The 17,993-nt window shown below is 37.8% G+C and overlaps 2 protein-coding genes across 2 annotated transcripts; one reads left to right on the top strand and one right to left on the bottom strand.

Annotated features, from left to right (window-relative positions):
• Positions 1-1,766: 1,766 nt before the first annotated feature.
• On the bottom strand, positions 1,767-3,873 carry LOC130407536 (uncharacterized). Its single transcript, XM_056730523.1, has 2 exons — positions 3,817-3,873; positions 1,767-3,729 (listed from the first exon to the last, which is right to left on the bottom strand). Exon 2 carries the CDS (start codon positions 2,895-2,897, stop codon positions 1,767-1,769), a length of 1,131 nt encoding a protein of 376 aa, XP_056586501.1. The 5' UTR covers positions 2,898-3,729; positions 3,817-3,873.
• LOC130407535 (uncharacterized) lies at positions 2,933-16,445 on the top strand. Its single transcript, XM_056730522.1, has 11 exons — positions 2,933-3,274; positions 5,763-5,801; positions 9,364-9,453; positions 10,038-10,149; positions 10,666-10,785; positions 10,901-10,999; positions 11,140-11,190; positions 12,161-12,220; positions 12,300-12,344; positions 14,591-14,685; positions 16,187-16,445. The coding sequence occupies exons 1-11, from the start codon at positions 2,933-2,935 to the stop codon at positions 16,310-16,312; spliced, it is 1,179 nt and encodes a 392-aa protein (XP_056586500.1). The 3' UTR covers positions 16,313-16,445.
• The last annotated feature ends 1,548 nt before the right edge of the window (positions 16,446-17,993 follow it).

Genomic DNA, 17,993 nt, shown 5'->3' with positions numbered 1-17,993 from the left:
AGTCGTGAAGGGGACCTGCGATCCTGGAAAACCCCTCAATGAACTTTCTGTAGTAACTAGAGAAACCCAAAAATGATCTTAACTCCTTCACTGTACTAGGAGTTTTCCATTGGCTCACTGCCTCAACCTTTCTGGGATCCGTACCAATGCCTTGAGCAGAGATTTGATGACCCAAAAACCTGACTTCTTTCTGCAGGAAACTGCACTTCTCAAGCTTAACCTTAAGCCCGGTTTCCTTCAGCCTATGAAAAACTACCTCTAACCTCTGAAGATGGTCTTGAAAGCTAGAGGAGTAAATAAGAAGATCATCCAAGTAGACCAACATGATCTGAAAAATCAAATCTCCCATGGCAGTTTGCATAAGGCGCTGAAATGTGGCCGGCCCATTACATACTCCAAAAGGCATACGAGAGTACTCGAATATACCAAAAGGGGTAGTGAACGCAGTCTTTGGTTGGTCTTGCTCACGCACTGCTACTTGATGGTACCCGCTCGCCAAATCAATGGTCGAGAAAAACTTTGCACCTCGCAACGCATCAAAACTTTCATCTATCCGTGGCAAAGGAAAAGCGTCTCGTTTAGTCTTTGAATTCAATTTTCTGTAGTCAACACATAACCTAAGACTACCATCTGTCTTCCGGACGATTACTATGGGCGAGGCATACGCACTATTGCTCTCCTTTATCACCCCCTTCTTAAGAAGCTTGGTGATATGTTCTCTGACCTCACAATACTGTGTGGGTGGAAGGCGTCGATATGGCTGCGAAACCGGAACATCATCTACCAGATGGATCTCGTGCTGCACTTTATCAGAGAATCCAAGATCCTCGTCAGCCAATGCAAACACATCGACAAACCTAGAGAGCAAAGCTTTAAGCTCCGCTTGTTGCTCAGCAGTACCACCTAGATTCAGCTTGTCAAAGAAAGTCGGCATGCCATTCGCCAACGCCTGTCTCTCTTCTGTTTCGACAGTTACCTCCTCCACTCCAGCTGAAATTCTCTGAAACTTAACTTCACCACAAGCGTTTGGATTTACCTGAACAGGGCAAAACGTAACCAGCCGGGCACGAGGCTGCAACCACACATCTTCTGTGGAGAAATTAACAACTGTAACAGGCAACACGGGTTTTACGTTGGACACAAGGGACGGTACCAAGATCAAACCCTCAGGTAAAGAAGAATTTCCAGATTCTAACAGCCAACTGGAAGAACCCTCAGGTAAAGAAGAATTAATTCCTCGAATCATTACTGTGGAGACCGATAAAGCAGGTATATGCACAGTTTCTTTTCCAGCTACTCGTGCAACACTTTGTTTTTCAAGTCGACTGGCACTCTGCACCTGCTGAAAGACCTCTCTCCAGTCAGACCGTAGCTCTCCACCTAGAGTGGTATCAAATTCAGCATGAACCAACTGCCTACATCGGTCTATGATATTCATGCCAATGAGTGCAGGAACAGCAGATGAACTCTGTGCATCTCTGACTACTAAAAACCCACACTCCGACAGGGTTATACCCATCGTCTCAACTTGAAGCTCGAGATATCCAAGGTAAGGGATATCTAACCCATTTGCAGCGGTAATTTTTAGCCAACCGGATGTAGAAAGCAGTTCTTCGTCTTCACCTGCTAAATGCTCTTTGAAGAACTGTTCTGAAATCGTACTGACCTGACTTCCAGTATCAAGCAAACATGAAACATCTACTCCGCAAATCTTCAAGTCAACTACAGGACACCTCCCCACAGCATTTTGGAGTAAACTGTCACGATCAGAGATAAATTGAGTCGAGCCAATAGTCCGCCCTCGCATCGCCTGGCTCACAGCGACCGAGGGTGCGCATTTCCCTGAGGCGTGGAGGATACAGAATCCTCCCTGACTGTCTGTTGAGCTTTCTCACGCAGTTTTTGGCTATGTGCCCCACCTCATTACACTTGAAGCAGATGGGCTGGCCATCATCTGCAAATCTGGGCTGCATTTTAGCCTTGGGGCGACTCACCACTTCAGCATTAGTACAATGAAGCGTCAATTTCTTAATTGCTTGAGTTAGTTCACCTATGGCCTTCCCTTGCTCGGCTACTACCTTTAAGACTTCTTCAAGCGTGACAGAGCTTTTCTCAATAGCCTCACAGCGGGCTTCTGCAGACTCAGAGGTTACATGATGATGAAGAGCTGCTCTGCTAACACGCAATTTGGGGTCTTCGAGAGACCACATGATTGCTTCGTCTCGTACCTCAATCAAGGTTGCTTGGGGCTTATCCCTCACAAATTTACGAAGTTCCCTTCTAAGAGATGCATCTTTAACCCCCTCTACAAACTGATCTCTAATGGCAGAATTCACATTTGCAATGGCATCTGGGGACTGCTTCACGACTGAGTTCAAGATCTGTGACAAAGAGTGAGAGTACATACGCAGGTCTTCACCTTCTAATTGCTTACGAGTATAGAAACTCTGCAGTAGCTGTGCAAGACTACGCTTCTCCCCAAAAGCATCTCTGAGGTAAGTAAAAAGATCCTCTGTTCCCTGAGGTTGAGCCCCCCTTCTTAACCTAACCTCCTCCAAAGCGGCACCCTTTAACAAAGAAAGAACGAAGTCTGCTTGATCTTCAGGAGTCTGGTTTCTAACAAGCAACACTCTTTCTACCTCTTCAATGAACTCATCCACATTTCTACAGTCTTTGCTGAATTCCCCACTAAAAGACTGAATGTGTCTTTCCCTCGGCACGTAGATATAGGACCTACTGGGCTCTCGATTTAGGCCCGCTATCGCTGCTACGGTTTCAGCATGTTTTCTACTCAATTCTTGGATTTGTTCATGAACATCATACTCATCAGGATTTACATTCTGTCCAGTAGCAGAAGTACCCGGTAAGGCGGAATCTTCATTGCTAGACTGTGACATGTTGCTGAACACAATTACAAAAGTCCACAAATACAATGTCCTTTAGATTGTTTGTCCTTGTTCAGTTCAAAGGATATTCCATCAAGAAATGTCTGCAACACTGGATCCTCTTCATGCAGTACAGACGCAACAGGCCTCTAGCCGATAGCACACTCCTGAGCTCAGTCACAGACAAACGATATCCCTGCTCTCGTCCAGCGATCCACTCCCTTGGTCAGAAAACACCCAGCCGATGTCTTCACACTGGACACTCACAGCACAGGAAATTGCTCCCCTCTGCGTCTATAAATATCTGCAACTCACCACCACCGTATTTTAACCACAAAAAAATGTATAAAACGCCCAAGAGCTCCCAACAGTCAGATACCCCACTCCTGGTACCAAATGTAACCGGGGAGTACGAGAAATAAAGCACAACCCGGCAAACTATTAAATTATGGAGGTTTAATCTGACTGCTGTTTACATACAAGTTTTACAGCGGTCGATGGGAGAAAAAGGGTTTACAAGAAATAAAATGAAACCAACCAAAATGAAACAAAATACAATGAAACAAAATACGGTAGTGGCTGTGCATAGAAGATAAAAACACATTTATTAGCCACTTTGCATCCATATCAAAAATCAACATCAATTATCACAAACACATTACATTATACACATTACATTTACCGTCCATATTCTTCTTACAGAGCTATTAACAAAGGCCCTTTTTTAGAAAGAAAGATTAATACAGGAGTAATAGCTTTTAACCAAAATAAACGTACATACCCAAATGCTCGCTAGCACTCACCACGAGGTTCAATCGCCACGTGCACAACCGATCCACGTAATCTATTAACATGTACCATCAAATACACATTTAGACAGAGCAATATGAACATATACGGGTCTATATAAACACAAACAAAAGGTATTTACCCGTAATTACAACTATGCCTCAAACAACAGATCGCGACGACACGCATCACACCCAGAATGTTCCACGTTTTCCTCGCGGATCCCCGCATGCGCACACAGAGTCAGCGCACGTTATCACGTGAATAGGAGAGAAATCTCTTAAAGGGCCATACACAAATTTTACAACACAACAGAAAAATTGCATTTTTACCCCCAGGCCACAGAAACATTATAAGAACATCGTTTAGGTTTGAGATGATTTAATGTTTTTATAAAACGTTCCTATAATGTGATATATAAACAAAACTAGAACATTTTATATTCAATATTTTAAGGATGTTTTGCGGATGTTTTTGATGAAACAGATTATTTGGATTTATTTTTTTTAAAAATTATTTGATTTAATAACAAGGATAGAACATTCTGCCTGCAACATTTAAGGATGTTTAGAATGTTGTTGAGGCACATATTATACAATGTACAAGCATGTTCCTTGATAATGGATGCTGAGAACAAGTGTCAGAAAAGAGTGTGGCTGTTTGACTGGTGATATGGCTCACACCACATCTTCCTTGCCACTTTTTCGCACATGATCTACTGCTTTCCCTCAACTCTGTTTTATAACACCTTAACTGGATTAATCTTATATTTCAATACGTCACTGCTTGTAATTCTTATTATGTGCTGGTCATGTTTCAGCCATATGCTCAAAAATATACGTTTGCTCAAATAGTTATAAAACTCATCGTGCTCCATTTAAAACTTACATAAGTTTTGCAAGTACAACTCATACAAGTAAGCTCAAAAAACATTTTGTAGATCAAGAGTGGTGCAAGCACAATCCATCTGGCATTCATCTTTTTGACGTCTTGCATTTATATCTGCAAGACATCTGCAATATAGTTTGCTCATCTGCAATACGTCTCAGAGACGTCTGAACGTCTGTAATGCGTCTGCTAAAGATCTGGACATCTGCTGCTTAAAAACATCTGATAAACATCTTAGAAAGAGCAGCTTTACATCCATTCTAAATCATAAACATCTTCTTGCAGATGAGCTTTTTGCTCGTATTGCAGATGAGCAAACTATGTATTGTAGTTGTCTGGCAGATATAAATGCAAAAGCCAAATAGACGTAAGCCAGATGAATGTGTGCTATCAGGGGCACATTTGTCCCCATTCCTGATTCCAATATTAGTGAGGTTCTTTGATTTAGGAGTAAAATAAAGCTTGTGTTAAACATCTTGACAATACTTTGAATGTTTTTTGTTAAATTGATGTTTTATTAAGTAACTACATAAGAATGGGGTGAGAGTGTGAGTAGTTTGGATCGAGTGTTTTGTCAAGTTTACCACAGGCCTCATTTTATTAAAATTAAGAAACCTCAATATTAATTTTATAGTGATTTTTTTATATTTTATACATTTTATTTATTTGGTTTGTAATAAAATGAACTGAGACATTTTATGGAAACTCTGTAAATTTAAAAAGCAATAAATTAGGATTTGTTAGTTCTGGAACACCTGGTTATTTTTGTTTCTCTGTTATTTTAAAGTCAACAAAAGTATTTTTCTATAACGTTGTATTGACTTTTCATTACATCTCTCTAAACATTTACTTTATTTCCATGAACTGTGAAGAAAAAGACAGGAGTTTTTAACTTTAAGACACACATTTTTATATAGTCTTAATAGTAGGTAAACATAATTAAATAGCTTAATACAAACAATTAGACAATATGTATTATTAATGTATAATTATAATATTAAAGACTTATTATTATATTATTACTACGACTACTGGTGTTGCACAGCTTGAATAAAGACGTTTGTATTTGTGTGCGCATGCGCAGGTGTGCTTAAATGAAAGCAACGCGTTAATTCAAAACTGTGAACTTCCTGGAACTAACCGTTTGGACGCACATAACAGCCAATCAGAATCTGTTGAGTCAGTTGATATAATCGAAAGAGCGGAGTTTTAGACGTCATTTACCAGGCAAGAGATAAGGTAAATCAAAACAATGTAAATTAACATAGCTAGGCTTTAGTTATCATCCCATGTTTTGTATAACGTTTAAGCGATTGTCAGCATGATAAATTGACCCAAATGTCATTTTAGCAGTTATGTTGACTATGTGGAGGTGATTGAATGTGTTTTTAGGGACAACTAGGGAAAGTTGATGTGTTTTACTAACTTGTGCATAAAAAATGAAGACAAGCAGCCAATTTTTTGGAAATTATAAAAGATTTGGCTTAAAATTGACAGCGGTGTTGTAAAGTTAATATAAAGTTACCAAAAAAGGAAGTACCCGCCGCATGCACTTTTAAATTAACCATTCAAAGAGTTTAATGATGTTGACGATTATTTACTCAGTAACTTACTGAAAAATACACCAAAAACACAACTTCACAAAGTCATCAATTGCACTGTAATCCAAATCTTTATAATCCATACAAAACTATCCAAATTCAGGCAACCGACTGCTAACGATCCCGCTTAAATTTTATATTCAAAAACTGGCGCCTAAACACGCATTGCATCATCTTAAACCGAAGTGAAATCAACGCTCACTGGCTCTCCTATGCTCCATGTTTTTTGGTGCACTACGTTTCTTGGAGATAATTTGCTCATCACAGAGTGATATCTCTGCACCGCTACAAAAGACTGTTGGAGAATCGTCATTTGAATTGGTTAATACATTTTTATGATGAAATTACACTTCTGTACTTGTTATTTTTAATAAGGATTTAAACAACAAATGGTTTATTTTAATCTTGTGTTCCTTTTCATATTCTTGAATACTTGAAATGTTTGCAAAAAGCTTCGATAAAGTTTACTAAGCGGCACACATTATTGATTGAACGGTAGACCGCAACACAAGACGACTTAAAAATGTTCATTGTTACTAGCTAAGGCCGTCTCTGGAATGCAAGGGGAACACACCGGTGGAAGCATAACCGATCTGTGCGCCAGCTCCCTCTTCGTCCGGGGAACGCGATTGCGTGTGGTGTGTGCGATTCTATAGAGAAAAAAATGTTACTTTTTAGTCTGTGATCCAAACTGAGACCATAAACTTCGACGCAACGGTATGAGCTAGCAGTCACGTATGACGGTGTACGTAGTAGTGAGCAAGTTGACATTCTGTTCAAAAGTATTTTATATATGTATATTTTTTATATTTTTTTACACTGTCTTTATCTCTATTATAATTTGTCTTGTCATTATGCTGAATGTGTGTACTAGATCCTACACCATAGAAAATTCCTTGTTTGTGCAAGCACAAGTTATTATAGATTAAAGTTCTGCATGTCATTATTATGAAAAATGATGCACTTGACATGTTTACCCATACAACTTTCTTTACAGTGAAAGCAGCATGGATGCAACATTGTGCTCGGTATGATTTTTTAATCAACTTTTTTTCGGTGTTTTCTGACTTATCTTTTATCAGTATATAGTTGCCATGTCAGATAGAAAGTACTCTTCCCTCTGGAAAAGAGCAAAAAGATTAGAAGAAAAATGTGCAAGGGCTCAAACGGCTGCATCAGAGTTTTTGCCGACAAATGTCACTCCTTGTCCTTCATTGTTTTCCCAAGAACCTGCACAAGAAGAAGGTTGTATCAAACAGAATAGTGCAGATGACAGAGATTTTGATAATTTTTTGTCCCAGGGCAGCAATACGGAGACTAACCTACCACTTAGACATTCCATTGCACAGTGGACAAACGATTTTCATATAAAACATAATGCAGTTGATTCTTTGTTAAAACTTTTGATAGAAAATGGGCACCCAGAACTGCCAAGGACAGCAAAAACACTGCTTGCCACTAATGAAAGTGTTGAGTTTGAGATGAAATCAGGAATGCAGTATTGCTTGACTGCAAAGATCAGTTCCTCAAACATTTCAAAATCTATCCTTCACAGGATATTTCTGAATTAGATTTCGTTGACTTTTCGATCAATATTGATGGCTTGCCACTTTTTAAAAGTACCAAAGTGACACTATGGCCGGTATTGTGCAAATTAAATTTATCTCCTCCCTCCATATTTCGATTGGCTTTGTGTTTAGGTACGTCTTAACCAACTGATCTTGACTTTCTTAATGATGTTGTCAGTGACCTTTCAAGTATCATAGAAAATGGATTAGAGACAGACAGTGGTGTGATCAAGCTGAAGCTGCGTTGTGTTACATGTGATGCCCCAGCCAAGGCTCTTGTGAAGTCAATCAAACTGTGTTCAGGTTACTATGGGTGTGACAAATGTACCCAAAAAGGAGTGTGGGATGGTCATCGTGTGATTTATCCTCAAATAACTAATCTAACATTGAGAACTGATAAAACATTTAGAGATCAGTCTCAGGAGTACCACCACCTGCCTTCGGTTGTGTCGCCCCTCTGCCATCTTCCAGTAAACATGGTTGAACAATTCCCTGCTGACTATATGCACCAGTGTTGTCTTGGGGTTATGCGCAAGTTGATTGTCATTTGGCTGAGGGGACCACTGGGAATCAGGCTGTCATCTGGGCATGTTAAGCAGGTCAGTTTACAGCTGCTGAACCTTAAACCATGCATCCCGAATGTGTTTGCAAGAAAACCAAGAGGCTTGGAAGAAGTTGACAGATGGAAGACCACAGAACTGAGACAATTTGCCCTCTATACAGGAAAAATAGTGCTGAAAGGCATTATTTCTGAACAGCTCTATGAGCACTTCATGGTTTTTAGTTTGGCATTATGCATCCTTGTTTGCCCAAGACTGGTAAAACAGTACAGTCACTATGCAGAGGAGTTGTTGGTGTACTTTGTATCACAGGGAAGACATTTGTATGGGGATGAGTTTCTCGTTTACAATGTTCACAGTTTGGTACACCTGGCTTCGGATGCAAAAATGTTTGGCAGTCTTGATGAGTGCAGTGCTTTCTCTTTTGAAAATTACTTGCATCAGCTGAAAAGATTAGTTCGTTCTGGCCGAAACCCTCTCTCACAGATACATTGCAGACCAAAAAAGACAGTGAAAATGAAACAACCCAACAATGTTTTCACTCTAAGTGATCTAGAGTGCTGTGAAGTTGTTGCAGAATCTGGTGAGACTGAGCAGGGGGAGAAAATCTTTCTCTGTCGTGTCTATGATCGACTTGAGCCATTCTTCATGCAACCATGTGACTCAAGGTTTATTGGAGTCTACATAGGCAGAGAGAGTCACACTCGGATGAAAACATTATCTGAGAGGCATTTGAGTAGGCAGGCATTTATGACCACGGCAGAGCATGGTTTGAGGATTGTAGTTACATTGCTTCATTCATTCTAAGAAGTTCCATAGTTGTTTATGTATTGTGTCTCTTTTTCGTGCAATGGTTCATTAGTAAATATTGGACACAGAGGACACATTTGGCGTTTTGTTCTAGTATATTCAGTCATTTTTAATATACCTTCTGCACCTGTTTTAAATTGTGTGAAAATTCAACAACATACATACAAGTGGTACGTACTTGTAAGAGTATATACATTTAAATCAGGCATTTGTTTGAAGAATCACAGTGTGACAACGTTATTATATTATCTATATTTTTCAGAGCACTGTCAAATCTTTTGCTGTTGTCAAGTTCCTGAAGACAAACACAGTGGATGCTGTGCCAACTAACTGGCTAGAGAGAACTGAAAAGGTATTTCCTAACTTATGTATGCAATATATAATCATGTAAGCTTGTGCTGTCTTGATTAAAAAAAATGATTCAAAGCTCAAGATTTATCTCAACGGGGACAAACGAACTAACAATTGTTCTGGATATAACCTTGATACATGTTTCAGTAAAACATGTACACAGGCCAAAGCAACTATAGCATAAGCTAAACTTTTTAAAAACTTCAGTCAATGTGTTTTTCATTCAAATCAGCCAAGAGAGTGAAAAATATTAATCGAAGAAGTAATTTTAGTAAACTATTTAGGGCATAGATACAGACAGTCAATTTTTGAGAGCCTTATTCTGGAAAATTGCAAGTACGACTCTACATTTTCCCAAAAATGGTGTTGGATGGAAAGTTAGTAGCTTATTTCGCGGCAACATTATGCTGGAGAAATCCTCCAGCACCTACCGATTGCCCAAAATTTGCCGTTTGACATTTTGATTTTGTAATGAAATTGATACCTGTGCTTGAAGCCTTTAAACTCTCTGGAGTGGAAATGGTCACACATCTGATCTATTGTTTACTGAACAAAGATACACTTATTTTCTTATATTTTCTGTAGACTTTGCTCTGCTATTGGCCTCAGAAGAATGTCACGGCCAAAGTTAAAAGGAGAGAGACACCAGATAAAACACGTTGGGTCAAATGCAAAGTCAATGTTTTAACTTACACAGGTATTTTATTTTTTCTTACTATTTGATTTTGATATCTTTACAAACAGTCACATTCTAAAGAGATCTTCAAATTATTACATTATTGTCACCTAGATAAAGGGATACTTTATACAAAAATGAAAATTCTGTCAAGATGTTAATCTTGTTTTTATTTTCATACTTACCCTGTGAGTAATTTACCCTGTAGATGTTCCAAACAAGTATGAGTTTTTATTTTTGAAAAAAATATCCATTTCATTTTACCATTTTTCATTGTGCCATACACACACACAGACATACTGTACAACTTAGGACAAAACTTTAGTTATACAGTTTTTGCTTAATATCTTATCTGTTCAACAGAAAAAAATTCATACAGGTTTGGAAAAACTTTGAGTACATTTTTGCATGCATTTTGACACTATCCCTTCAAGTATTTCATAGAAATATGAAAATGGGACATTAGTAAATACTCAACTGTTCCACACATATTGAATATTGTCTGTCTCTGCTCTGATCTATGCTGACATTTTGTAGACACCTACAGAAAGGCCAGAGAAAAGGTGAACCAAGCAACAATAACCTCTAATTTGGAAAGTGACCAGGAAGAACAAACAGGCAGGAACATTGTTATTCCTGCTCGGTACCTCGACTCAGGTAAAAGACTGCTTAATAAATCTTTGATTTTTGTGGCTTTACCCAATTTTTTACAGAATATAATGGTACCCTGTACATGCTTACTGGACATATATGTACAAATATTTCTCATTAGATACAGACATAGATGAGCCCTCAGCCAAGAAAATAAAGAAAAACCCTGCCACATCTGCCACAATAGATCATATTCAACAGATGCCAACAATGCCTTCCTGTAAGTTAATGGTATTGGAAAACCACAGTGTATGTTTGTGTATAATAATTGTATGTGTTTTGCGGGTTCATCAATTTGCAAATATAGATTACAGTGAACTGCACTGACTTTACAACTTGATATGACCTTGTGTTTTTTAGTCACTCCATCAATGGATTTATTTTCAGCCAGACACCACCAGGACAGTGCAAGTAAGTCTTTATTTTAGAACATTATTAACATTGTTTTTACCTCTGTCCGACTGTACATAGATGTCCTTTTTGAAAATTTTGTTCTGAAAATCATTAAAAGGACATTTCTGGTGAAAATCAAAATTACAACATAATTTACTCTCGATGAATCCTAGGTATCTTTGACTGTATTTGTCTGGAGGAAGAAAGTTATAGTACCATTTTTTTCATGCTCTTCCACGCTTTATAATGGGAGTCAATGGAGAATAAGGTTTTATAACTTCAAAAAGTGAATCTATAGATCAAAAAACTGTTCCACTCGGGTCAATTGGGTTAATAAAGGTCTTCTGAAGCGAATCAATGCGTTTGTTTAAAACGAATTTTATTAACGACACTTGTTATCCGCTGGCCATGTACGCACGAGAGGATGATGTCTGGCAGATGACGCAGACAAACATATATAGCTATAGTCCATGTGCTTATTTCCGTCATTGGTATGAGTAGCAGAAGGGTGGAAATTGACAAGAAATTTATTTCTATATACCATCTTGCGGTTAATGTTTCTTTAGTCATTTTTGCATCCCTATAGCCTGAACCACTATAGTGGAACCACCCTTATAGACTTAGTGTTCTATAGTGTAAGAAATGTAGTAATTATTGTGGCTGATCCATGTAATGATAAGGACAGAAACCTTTGTTTAGCTTGCAGTTTGCATATTTATTTTTGCATTGTGTTTTTATACTGACTGGTAGTGTTTTATTCCTGAAACTAGTCAACATTTGATCAACGCTTTTCTAATTTGCATTGAAACCCTGTTAGAAATTTCTTGAAACTGTACCTTTCCACAATTTTCAAACCTAGAACAGCTCTCAAATCTGGATATTTTTGCATTTTACTAAGTGTACTTTTTGGAACTGTTCTGGACATGGGGTTTATAGTACAGAGCCCTTATAACACAATTACACCTATCCTTTTCCCTTTTTTTTGCAGGTTTAACAACACATTTGGACGTAACCTCAATCAGGACTGTGCCACATAGCAGTGGCAACGGTATATCTTTCATCACTATAAAACTTGCTTATAAATAAATCATTTAATTGTACATTTCTTTTACTTTGCACAAATTTAGATCCCTCCAACATCAGTGGTCTGAATACAACTCCAGGCACTCCAAGTAAGTTAGATTGTTGATCGTTACTAGAGGAATGTTTTCAACCCCCTTCCCCTTGCCATGTTTCCTTTCCATTAACTTGTTGGTGGACCGCTGCATGTCAGTAATTATATACTAGTTACAAGTTAATTTACAGCCTTTTATTTTGTATGTATTTATTTTTAGGTTCAGTGAAGTGCTGCAGGTAATTGATGTGTCAATGAATCCTTGTGTTTTGTTTATGCTGCTTTTTTACGCATGTAAAAGCAAAGCCCTGGAAAAAATTTAAGGGGTTACATACACTTATCCATTGCAATTTAATTAAATTCTAATATATCATTATCTTGTCGGTTAATGGTTAATGATTGCCTAATGCATTTCGGTTAACGTCCCTATCTTTTGAGACAAACCACAAAAATATTTTTAGATTACTGTGGGTCTGAGCTTGAAAAAGTTTGGGAACAACTGTTGTAGAGGATGCCATCTTATATCTTTGAATTCTAGAACCCTTGTAACTCCGATTATATTTGTATATAATATTTGTATAGATGATTCTTGCACACCACCCTATGTGAGGGCAATATTCATGAGGCTAGACAAGATTGAAATGTCTCTGACGACCATTAAATCAATTTTAACTAAAATAATCACTTCTGATGACCCTGAATTTGAACCGATAACCAGACCACTACAGACTACAGAACAACTAGAAGAAGCTTCTGACAAGCTGAAAGAGACATCTCATAGAAAAAAAGTGGTATGTGAAAATATGTCATTGCTGTGTATTCCAGCTAACCTTCTGTTTTTCTAATAATGTGTTCAAAACATTAGGGTTGTGTTATGGGAACATGATGTTCCTGAAAATTTATTTAAAAAATTTGAACACTTGCTGTTAAAGTTAATAGACAAAAAGAACAGAAACTACAACTGACTTCCAGCTACAGCCTTAAAAAAAATCTACTGAAGACGAAGGACATGAAATCTCTCTGTATTGGATTAATTAATTCGTTTTTTTTTTCAGAATAAGGCCATTTTTACCACGCCCATGTATTTACATTCCGCGGAATACACAGAATTGAAAAATCACTTACGCTTGACATTTTTATTCCGCAGTAACGGAATATTCTGTCATTCCGCCCAGACCTAGTCGGAATTTAAACATTTTAACTATCTTTCAGGAATGTTATACTTATAATATCTTCTCCCAACATTATGTGGACTTTTTAAAATAATGTTTTGGTGTTACTCTTTTTAGAAGATTATTAACATTGAAGAAACATTCTATTCATGTTATTGAGACAAAAACAATATTACTTTGAGTGTGTGCCCAAAGCAGCCAAAGTGAATCAACTTCAAAGTCACAGACAAAGGTTTGTGGGGATTTAACATTGGTGCACGTAAATACTAAGGTGATTTGACAGATGCCAGATCTTCCGATTGTGATCTTTGGGGAAATCGGTTTTCAACTAATTTTCTGATTTTATTAAAATGTCATAGTAAATTTTTTTTAGAAAAGATAAAAACTACACGTGAATAAGACAACATTTTAGTTGAACAATTAAACTTAAAAGAAACTGAAAGAAAAGGAAATCACTAGATCACAAACCTTGTTCTATTAAGTGTTTTCTTATCAGGTAACTAAATGTTTTCTCTTTATAGGTTAAATATTTGTCTCTGCTGGGAGGTAAATGTCCTGGTGACTCTGTAAGACGAATTATGAAAAAACTGGGAACTAATGCCCTTTGGGCACAGTACAGTTTGAAGGGCCGAAAGGGGAAAATAAATTTTCAGAACCTGGCTTTATATTCCACCATAATCGTTAAGTTTTTTTTTGTGGCCCAAGACCTTATCACCGTTTTAGTAATTCTAGTACATTTATGTCTCCCCATTACATCAATTTTAACCAAAACAATGAAGAATAAAAATTTGGTTCCGTTTTTACTTTACATTGTGTATATATGGAAGTTTTCACTGTTAAGTGTTTTAGCCAGTTGTATTAGCTATGTGTCTTAGCCAATCAAAGGTTTGAGTTAAAACCTTCTGATCATAACTGAAAATACAGTTTTGTTTAGTACAAACTTAGAGGTAAGCATGTTTGTTTCATTAATGTTGTTTGTCTTTTTGTTTAGCTTTGTTGTATTTCGACAAATTAATAAGAAATGGTTGGTCTTGAAATACTGAAATCTTAAGGCTTAACAATAACAAAAGTTATTGCTTAGGCTTGAAACAAGTGTTCTCATTCTTGTTTTTACCTCTTTTCTATTTTATAGAGGCCTGCCACAAGATCCATCCCACAACCCTGCAGAAGACAGTTGAAAACTGTATAGCTGATACCCTGAGCTATGCTCCTCACAGAGGGACTCGGGTCAGTGTTTGGTTGTGTATTTTTTTTAAATACACAACAATTCTGAAATTGTTAATTAAAGCAGTTTCAGTACTGAGTATTGATACATTTCTCACTTTCTTAACCTTGACAGAGATTTGACAGTGTGTACGTATTCAGAAAATAAGTACTGTTTTCATGACAGTGTTTCCTATACATTAATTCAGTGTATTCCAACCATGGTCTTTGGGCCACCCTGACAGAATATTTTAGATGTCTGCCTATTATGAACACCTGATTCAACTCAGCATACCTGCTCTGGAGTACGTTTCCCGAACACTGGCGTAATTTGCTGCTCAGCGTCCAAAGTACAATGCATCAGGATTTGGGCTAGGACCAGGGTTGGGAACCACTGCATTAATTAATTTGTGGTGTCCCACCACAATATCAGCAAAGGCTGCCACAAATAGATTTTCCTTATTTAGATAAAGGCAGTATCCAGAACTTATGAAACATGGGAAGTCTGAGAAAATTCTTCTTCTTTGGTATGTAATGTATGTACATATATATATATATTAGGGATGCACCGGTACCAGGATTGGTATCTGACCAAGACCAAGCTCATTTACTCGTACTGGTAACGACAAACCGATATCAAAGACCGATACCTCACTTGACATACATTGAGGCCTATGATTTCTGCAGTGCAAAAACGTGGCCGGAATCCAGGCATGAAAACAGAATTTGGTGTAAAACACGGAATCTGGTAAATGTATTATTTCCTGACAAGAAATTAGCGCTGAACAGCTAACTAAATATTCAGATAGTGTTTAAATATGTATTGTGCTTGTTTTGCGTGACTGTGTGAAAGAGTGATGCAGTTGCGTGAACTGAACGTATTGTGCTTGTGAAGCTTTCAGTGGAAGTGTTTGACTGCAGGAGGACACCAACACATAAACAAACACCAACACATAAACAAACACCATTTGCGGCGATCCGTCAAAATAAAAGTCCCCTTAACTTAAACAAATTCTAATACACTCACATTATACCACACCAACCCCTTGCATTTTTTATAAATCGACCACAGAGTATATTTTTTACTTAAGTAAACGTTCTAGTAAAATTGTGCTACTTACCATAAAAAATAAAACTTCGGTTATAGTTATCTGTATCCGCGAGCACCAGAAAAAAAAATATCGGTACTCGTACTCGGTCTTTAAAAAATGGTATAAGTACATCCCTAATATATATATAAATAAATCCTGAAATAATGAGCTGACCCACTTAGATTTTACTTAGATTTACTTAGATTTTACTTTACTAGATTTTAAGTAAAGACCTTTGAAAATTGCAGTATTGACATTGACTTAATTGGCGTTTTGCCCAATTATTTGTCTTTTTTTATGTTTATAAAATACTTAACCTTCAGAATCAAAATAAATGTAATAATATGGAGCACATGAAGGGATAAATTACTTTCTTTTTAAATACATCTTTTTACAAATAATTCTGATTTTAAATTATATTATTGTCTCTGCAGGTGAACAATGAAGGACAGTCCATGCGTCACAATAATGAAGACGCACCAGAGGCGAGTGCTATATGTCGAGACCATGAAGATGTATCAGAGGAGAGTGCCATGTTTGAACCTGCTGCCTCAGATTGATCCCTCTTTTCAAATAAAAAACTTAAGTTCAGAATGTTGTTTATACTAGTTCATAATTTTTCATTGTTGTATATGCTTTTTTATTTTATTGTTGTATTTTTTATTCATACGGTTTACCAATTAAAATGTGCAATGCAAAATATTTCACAAAAATAACCCCAAATGGCTTTTATTATTTGAATAAAAAAATCTAAATGAATCTTTTCTTTAAATGTGCACATTATTTTAAGAGATTAACTCATTGTTCAGTTAAAGTGAATACATTTTTGTTAATAAAGCATTATTTGTGTAAACATACTGTATTTGTGTATATTTAAAAAAAAAAGTCTGGATGGCATTATGTTCTCTGGGAACATAAATAGAACTACCTGTTGAAAACATTAAAATAATTATGTTATAACATTATTGTCACTAAACATTTTTGAAATGATTTTAGAGAATGTTAACCTACCTTAAAAGGGATATTGTGCGTATGAACGTAATTGTTTTAAATGACCTTATCTCGGAATTAGAGACAAGAAACACAAAAGGCTTATACATATAAACAAACCAAAAAATCTGAAAAATAAATGATTTTACCACATTCCTCCAAGTTACATTGTTCAATACGGGTTACATTAGCTTTTAAAGTTGCAGTGCAATAGATGAGTCGATACGGTTATTAAAGGTACGGTGCAGTATATGAGTTAATGAGGGTATTAAGGTTACAGTGCAGTAGATTAGTTAATGCAGCTATGCAATTATAGTGCAATAGATGAGTAGATGCAGTTAATTGAGTTACAGTGCAGTAGATTCTCAGTCATGGTTCTCAGTCGGAAAAGGGTGACTTGCCCACTTCAGGTAGGTGGAGAGTTCCTGCCTCAAGTGGAGGAGTTCAAGTATCTGGCGGTCCTGTTCAGGAGTGAGGGAAGGATGGAATGGGAGATTGACAGATGGATCGGTGCAGCTTCTGCAGTAATGCGGTCGCTGTATCGGTTTGTCGTGGTGAAGAAGGAGCTGAGCCGTAAGGCGAAGCTCTCAATTTACGGGTCAATCTACGTTCCTAGTCTCACCTATGGTCATGAGCTGTGGGTCATGACCGAAAGGACAAGATCCTGGATACAGGCGGCCGAAATGAGCTCTGGCTGGGCAATCCCTTAGAGATAGGGTGGGAAGCTCGATCACTCGGGAAGAGCTCAGAGTAGATCCGCTGCTCCTCCACATCGAGAGGGGCGAGCTGAGGTGGCTCGGGCATCTTTTCCGGATGCCCCCTGGACGCCTTCCCAGGAAGGTGTTCCGGGCATGTCCCACCGGGAGGAGACCCCGGGGAAGACCAAGGACACGCTGGACGGACTATGTCTCCCGGCTGGCCTGGGAACGCCTCGGTGTCACCCCGGGAGAGCTGGAGGAAGTGTCTAGGGAGAGGGAAGTCTGGGCATCCCTGCTTAGACTACTGCCCCCGCGACCCGGTCCCGGATAAGCAGAAGAAAATGGATGGATGGATGGATGGATGCAGTAGATAAGTTAATAAAGTTATTGAAGTTATAATGCAGTACATGAGTTAATGCAGCTATTGAAGTTATATTGCAATAGATGAGTTAATGCAGTTATTGAAGTTATAGTGCAATAGATGTGTCATGAACGCTCATGGACATGGCGTGGGAACCCGAGTGCAGGCAGACACAGACGGTATGGATGGTAA

Source organism: Triplophysa dalaica, chromosome 19, assembly GCF_015846415.1.
Source record: "Triplophysa dalaica isolate WHDGS20190420 chromosome 19, ASM1584641v1, whole genome shotgun sequence".
In the NCBI taxonomy this organism is placed as follows: domain Eukaryota; kingdom Metazoa; phylum Chordata; class Actinopteri; order Cypriniformes; family Nemacheilidae; genus Triplophysa; species Triplophysa dalaica.
The sequence above is the reverse complement of the archived record's forward strand: the minus strand, read 5'-3'. Positions and strand labels throughout refer to the sequence as shown.